The 7,740-nt window shown below is 37.2% G+C and overlaps 1 protein-coding gene across 1 annotated transcript; it reads right to left on the bottom strand.

Annotated features, from left to right (window-relative positions):
• Positions 1 to 2,789: 2,789 nt before the first annotated feature.
• On the bottom strand, positions 2,790 to 7,740 carry LOC114137960 (uncharacterized). Its single transcript, XM_028006833.1, has one exon. The coding sequence runs from the start codon at positions 7,718 to 7,720 to the stop codon at positions 5,135 to 5,137; it is 2,586 nt and encodes an 861-aa protein (XP_027862634.1). The 5' UTR covers positions 7,721 to 7,740; the 3' UTR covers positions 2,790 to 5,134.

The following is a 7,740-nucleotide window of genomic DNA, read 5'->3' as shown; positions in this document are numbered from 1 at the left end:
GATTTGTGTTTAGAAAAAATGGTGGTGCAAAACTCTTTCCGAGTCTAGAATGACACATATTTTTCAAAAGTCAAATGTCATTAAGTTCTCAACTGACGAGATGTTTTTAAAGTCACCAATAAAATATCCGCAGCTCACAAAAAAATCGGTGAAAGCCACGGGGTGGGATTGTTTGCATGAGCCTCCTATATTATCTATTATTTTGTTTTAATTTGAGCTAGGCTAGGGTTGGACTTTGATCCTCAGTGTACACTGACTGAGCATTTCTATTCTAGCAAAAGTGAGACAAATGAGATTAAACTTTCATTATTTGGGAGGAGAAGGCTAAAGAAGATTTTGTAATATGCAATGCAGAGTTCAAAGCACACTAAAAGACAGTGCGAAACTGTTGTTAGTTTAAGTTTACTCACTTTGTGTTACCAAAGGAAACTATATTATATGAATTATTACAACTTTTGTAAAACTTGGCTGCAATAGCTTTCAGGCATGCCTAGAATAACAAACTAAAACCATAAAATATTATAGGTCTTTATATATTGGCAATGCGATGACATCATAATGATCAGGCATTTCACTAAATGAGCTACGAGGTTTATTAACACCTCCACAAAATAAATGCAAGTTAATGAATTGCACAAAAGTAGAAAAACTTTTTGCACAGTGTGTTTATTTAATTTGACTAGTCTTAATATCAAAATAGCATATTACTTACCGTAAATTGATTCCTGGCACAATAAACCTATCAAACCCAAGTTCTCATCCTCACTCTGAGAAAAGTTTAGCAATAACAGAATGAGAGTATCACCAAGCAAATAGACAAAAACAGCTATGCTTGAAGGAGTAACCTTTGAGGCTTTCAAACAGGAGCACTAAACCAAATCTCAACCATGGCGGTGGTAGCGTCATGCTGAGTGCATGTCGTTGCACTGCACAAATGGATGTAATAATGAAGATAGAGAGTTACCTCAAAATTCTTTCTCCTTATCTCCAGAAAAACCACAAGCTTTTCCAAACTTGAGGATATAAGGGTGTCCCAACAGGACAACAATCCCAAAATACATCAAAACTGGTTTTGAAATACATAAAGGAGGTAAATAGCTAGCTTCTGAAATGGTCTCAACCACACTACAACATAAATGTGAGGTCAGTGCCATGAACAAGTGATATACCTGGTCAAACTTAGACTTAGATTGACTTTATTATCATTTTGCATGCACAGGGTGTATACAGAACGAAATTTCGTTGCATACGGCTCAGAACAATGTTTTGAGGTTCTAATGTTATGAGGTTACTCCGGAATATAAATCTAAATATAAAATATAAAGTGCAGGAATGACAGTAAAATAGAAGTTATTTAGCTCTGTACATGTGCAAGGTATGAAGTGGAGACCAGTTTTTGAGTGCAGTCCAGTTAAGAGTTCAGCAGTCTGATGGCAAGTGGGAAAACCACCAGTCAGCTGAGACAGATAGCGACTCACATTGAGTCACGATCTGCTGGATGCTTCTTCCTGTTAAAAGTGAGTTGTTCATTTTGTCACCTGCTCTGTATGAGATATTGCTGCAAGGTTAGTGACTTTACGCAACTGCTGAATTTTCTTAAACCTTTTTAGTAATTGGAATAAAGAACTGAACCGTACTACGTTGTATTATAACCAACTATGATTGAGATATAATGTATTTATTATTGGATTTATTTAATAGCCCTAATGTCCAATAAATTAGGAAATGCTCTGGTAAGACCATTTATTAAACATGCTTTCCAATAAGCCCATATTTCTGTATTAAAACTTGCAGTAATTTAATAGCTGTTAGCAAAAAATATATATCATACAAGCTTCAAAATATCAGTCTGTAATTAGTCTATATAATATGTTTTACTTAGTAAATTGAGCTGCTGAAAAAAAAAGTTCTAAATTATTCAACATGAATGTATGTTCTGTATATAGATTCGATGTTTTTGGTTCTGCAAGATGACATTTGCTATGAATTGCCATCATAAATATCAGGCCGAGTTCATTTATGCTGAAGACCTTGGTAATGCATGCTAACTAACAGACATATCCAAATAATAGTGAGTGTATTTGAGTCTGTAGTCACAATTTTGATCTTGTGGGGAAAACAAAAACTAATTTTTAAAATCATTACACTTACATTTGCAGTCCATCCTGAAAAAAAGAAGGTCCAGATAAACAACTAAAAGCCCCAAATTTATATGATTTTCATGTCCCCGCTAGTTAGCTGTGATATACTGCTGACCGCCAAGATAAATGAAAATAAATGTGCAGAAAACTGGAATTGTTTTGGACTGCAAAACTGTGTAGTAAACCAAAAGCATTTTGCATTTTAGATTTAGAACAGCACCATTTGATAATTATAAATAAAAGTAATCTATATTCCTGTCTTTGTTAGTTTTACTTTGACATGTGCAATTGCCAACATGTAATCTGACATAAATTGATACTTATTGCTACAACTGAATCTGCACAACAATCTGTGATCATAGCAGCAATGGCAATTTTAAAAAATCTTGTTTGAAGAGCAAACACATCTTCATACTTTCAACTTTTCAAACATACAGTAGTTGAAACCACAAACTCCTCTCTTGTCCTGGCGTTCTCTAACAGCTTCTTCCTCACGATGGTGGAGCTGCTAGCAGAAACCAAACCTGTGAACAAGTTTAACTCGAAAATATTTTTAATCGATTTTTGTCAGACATTTTATGGGGGTGAAATTCTGACTGGTTGTAGAAGATGAACTACTGATATCACTTAATGCCTTACAAATGAATGTAATGTGTTTTTCAGGATGTTTTATTGTTAATTGTTACTCCACATATGATTAACACACTTGATTTCTTTGGAAGTAAGAAAAATTACTAAAACAGTATAGAATCAAACGCTTATTTTCCAGCTTTACATGGCTCTGCCCAAATATACAATGAGAGACATCCAATGTCAAAGATGGAAACACTGGGTCATGTCCCATGAGATGCTGGCTGCAGGCGTGCCAAGTGTTCAGACCTTGTGAACCAATTTGCACAGCGTCCAAAGATTGCCCTTTTTTGTCTTAAATTTTTTATTTATTTTTTTGGTGAGTAAAATTAACAACATTGTTGTGTTGAACTGAATTGAGAAATAAGATGGTCATTCTCTTGCTGCACAACTGAGGTAAGAAGCCAACTGTTCTGCAGAGGGAACTTCCTGTGGTCCTCATGGACGGTGTGATAGGACCATCAAGGGTGAAACTACTCATAGTTACCGCTCAAATCCAAGAAAAGAAAGCAAGAATTTGCAATGCAGTTCATTTAAAGGTAAATAGCTTGATAACTTAACATGTACTGATTTCATAAATAATGCCAGTGAAGAACATAAAAGTCCCTGAAATGAGTTTGCAATATTTTCTCCTAAGTCTTCATTTTCACTCTGGTATCCAGGTTTGAGTTGCAATTAAAAGCCCTGTTCACCAACCAGTAAACAGGGCTTTTAATTGCCCTGTTGCCAGTTTTGTAACTTGAAGATGTTGGATTTTCTCTAATAGGAAAGGTCGCTTTTACTGACTGACAAAAAAAGATTCAAAGGACTGATGCAAATGAAACAAAAAAAAGTCTAAAATTTAAAACATCTTTATATCAACTCCAGCCAAAATACAAAGTTTTTAACATAAAGATGTCTTGGGGTTACCACAAATAAAGCAGGTATTTATCTTTAATATACAAAACCCAGATTTTTAAATAGCAACTGCAAAGAATAAACAAGTTCAAGTCTGACATTGGGTGGGCTGCAATATATTTTCTAAATCAATTACCTTAAATATCAATAAAAACAGAGTTTAACTGGTTTTGCATCTACAAGTGATTTATGCCCTTAAAGAAACAGAGCCTGGTAAAAATGAAATAACACAAATAACACTGTCCTAAAAATGTGTTGCTGTTAACAAAACAATTACAAATATTACTATAGAAAAAAGCAAGCTTCACATTATGAAAACTCACCCAGCAATCAGAGGAAAGGAAATTAAAAAATGCTTGTGAATATAAATTATTACTGTTCAAATATTATTACAGAATATAATATAAAATTCATTATTTTTTTGTTCAGAGAAGTTGAAATTATCTCAAATTAGATTTTTTTTTTTTTTCCTCGGGGAATTGCTCTCTGAAGATTTGGTGTTTAAATAAAAGGCGGGGTGGTTTGCATGGTTTTCTGAAACTCATCAACAAGAACGGTAGGTGTGGAGAAACATAGCAATGACACCTGACCACAAACAAAAACAACACAAAACATATGACACACGAACAGCACAACCATTTCTATGAATAAACAATGCAGATCTTAACATCTAACGAAGCTATACTAACAATTTTCTGTTAATGCTTTGGGGGAAAATGGGCATAAAAATAAACCTGCTAGGGACGTCCCAAAATCCGATCAGAAGAACTTGCAGCCAGAGCAAGAGGCGCACAATACCACATCCTAATTGCTTCTTGAAGCAAGTAAGGTCAACTGCATCTCCATGAAGAGAACTTTTCACATTTAGCAACACATTCATTTACAATATATTTCATAAATAAGGCACCTGGTTCACAACGTCACATATTCACAATGTTGTGGTTGGAAGACTGGCTGGAGACACAAACTGCCAACTTACCATACGTGAAACTTTGATTCAAAGCTTCCTCCAGCTCAAAAAAATTAATGCAGAACATGCCATCATCTAAAACTATAAATATATACATAAATGAAAAGACATAGAAGCACAAGAGTGAGGATGAATTCCATATAAGCTTAATGCTTATGATCTGACCTTCTAAAATGGAGGTTTGTCAAACATTTGTTATCTCCAGCCATTTTCATAGAGTGCAGAAACACAAAGTAACTACATTTGTCAGACATCTTTCAGGACTTATCTGTAGTTCCTGAACACAGAAAAAAAAAGTTCAGGAATTACAGCACCATATTTGCGTTTTCACCATTAAGCTTTACAAAAGCATGAACAAATTTCAAAGTTCTGCTCCTTCTGAGAGGATAATTATCCAGAGAGTTTGGGGCAAGTACAAAATAGATATTTTTGGTCCTAGTAAAATAAAATTAACAAAATTCCTCTAGATAAAGAATTTCTCTCCAAAAGGTCCATTTTATTTTGTCCTGGTGCGCTTTGCAGGGGTCTCTTGGAGTTCCTGGGCTCTCTTGGTGGCAACCTTAGTTCCACTGCGCGGCAGTGACGATGCCTGACTCCTCTTCAAAGCTCCACTTCTTGTTAGCTTAGGTTCATCTAGTTCAGTGGCAGCTTTAGGAGATTCTACCAGTGATGTCTTTTTGGCTCTCTTTGAATGATTGCCAAGACTCCCACTCAGAGGGGTCGCTGCCTCCATTTTTCTCTGGGACCTTGTTTGTACCTGGTCAGATGAGCCTGAAGCCTTTACGTCAACGCCCTGCTGCGGCGTTTCAGCAGCAATCTCTTTACCTTTGCTTTCCACAATTGTGCTGTGAGCAGATTCCTTAGTTTGAGGTTTTTTCTTACTTACTTCACGTTCTACTTCGTAAATTTTTTTGCTGCTGATCTTGCTCTTTGATGTGTCCACAGGCTGATACTCAGGTACTTTAGGAGACCCAAGGCGTTGCGAGCATCTCTTTGGTAGTTTTGTCTTGCTTTTGTCTTTTGAAACTCTGTTGGCCTGAGTCTTCACAGCCCTTTTTGGAAGAGAAGGTTTTGCTGCCTTACTCCCAGTCAAAATCTTCCTTCTTGCCAGTTTTGCAGCAGACTCTTTGATTTTTTTGCTAACAGGTACAGTAGATTTTTTCATCTTTAAACGTGGGTTTAGATTTGATTTAGCAGATGACTTAGTAACAACCACTGATTTCTTGTTTTTTAGCATTTTTGAACCCCTTTTCATTCTAACAGTGCTTTGCTGACCTTGCATCTTCCCTCGAATATTGGAGTATTTCCTCAGAATTCTTGCACTAGCTGGATTCTTAGATTTTCCAGAAGGTTTTTGTGATTCACCTTTTTGGGCACTGGCTTTGGCAGCAGAGTATTTACTCAAATTTTGAGTACTGCTAGGAAGTTCTGCTCTCTTGACTGTGTTTGTCTCTTGTTCAAGTGCTTTAGCAATAAGTTTCTGACTTCTGGGATTACTTTTTACAGGAGAAGCAATGGGAAACTTTTTCAAATGTTTCTTTAAGCGTTCTGCTTGAAGGCTTGGAAATGCATCCTGTGCGGACCCTGACCCAGTAGATGAGCTGTGGAAGCACAGCTGAGTTTCGGATGGAAGACGTGTGTTCACCTTCTTGACAATAACAAGGGACTTGGTTTCTGTTGAATCAAGGAACCAGCGACAGATACTGGTGAGGCTGAAACCTTTCATGAAAAGCATTTGGACAGGCGAGTATTTCTGCTGCTCTGAAGACTTTGGTTTTCGTGCCCTCCGTTTACTTTTCCATATAGCTGCCTGTCTGTCTGATTTGTTTTTGTATTTTGCTGTTGGCTGACCCTCTTTGTCCATTTGTACCCAACCCTTTAACATTTTATCATATTTAGTATTCAAGTTTGTAATCAAGTGTTGGTTCTCTTCACCAGTAAGAGCCTGAAAGAATTTGTTGACAGTTTGTTTAGGGGGTTCTTGTTTTGGGGCAATGACAGGGGTTTGGGCGCTGTGGGTCAACGGCGCAACAGTCCCAGAGGTGGGTTTCAGCTGAGCTTTGGCTGTTCTTTCTGGGATGATTCGAACAGGGGAGACTACATCATTTTGCTTTGGAGTGTCAGCAGCACTGGTGAAATGTGGGGTAGATCTTTGTGATCTCAAGACTAATTTCTTGTTATCTGGTGGTGGTGACTGAGAAACAGCCTCGTCAGACATTTCAGTGTTACTTCTTAGTGGCATTCTCCTTGGTCTCTCTGACTTGGAAACATCCTTATCTTCACTTGCTAGCCTGTCCTCTACAAGAATTACGTTCTGCTTTTGGATTAAATCAGACTCACCTACATCCGAGTTCTTTCGAAGCCCGCGTTTGTTACTTGTTGGCACAAACTCTGTCTGATTTTCAGTCTTTACGGGGGATGGCTTTTCTGAAGAATTTAATTCCTCAGTACTAAGGTGTTTCTCATTTTTACTGTTATCTGAAACAACTTTACCTGATCTTAAAGTTTGTTTAGTCTCAGATTCACTCACAAGTTTATTCTTTTGGGTGTCTTCGGAAATTTCCTTAATTGGCTGTGTATTTTTAGTGTTTGGTCGCATAGTCTCAGAGACCTTATGCTGTTGGGAGCATTCAGAAACTGAGGGGTCAGAATGCTTGTTAAGAGAGGATATGGTAAGAGGTAATGGAAAAGGGGGGATGCGGAGGGAAGGTAGCTGTTCTGCAGGTGGAAGAATAAGAGTTGAAGGCTTCGGGGAGGAAATGGAGGTGATAATACTTGAAATAGAAGCTGAATTTTGAGTATCTGATCTCAATTGGCGTTTTGATACTGTACTTTCAGTCTGATCAGCAGACTGATCAGAAGGCACAGGTAGCCTGCCCTGATTCCTTGGAGAACTTTTTTGTTTTGGGGTTTCTTTAGTCCTTGAAGGTAATTTAGATGTTTCGCTTGAGAGCAGGTCAGAGGACGGTTCCATAACTTGTTGAATCATAGCAGTCTCTAATGTGTTTGTTTCTAGTTGAGGTTCCTCTAGTTTTTTGTTTTCAACAGCTGACGTAGGTGTAGAATCTGAAACACTACACATAAGTAGATTCTGACAAGATT

This window comes from Xiphophorus couchianus, chromosome 22 (assembly GCF_001444195.1).
Source record: "Xiphophorus couchianus chromosome 22, X_couchianus-1.0, whole genome shotgun sequence".
NCBI classification, from domain to species: Eukaryota; Metazoa; Chordata; class Actinopteri; order Cyprinodontiformes; family Poeciliidae; genus Xiphophorus; species Xiphophorus couchianus.
The sequence above is the reverse complement of the archived record's forward strand: the minus strand, read 5'-3'. Positions and strand labels throughout refer to the sequence as shown.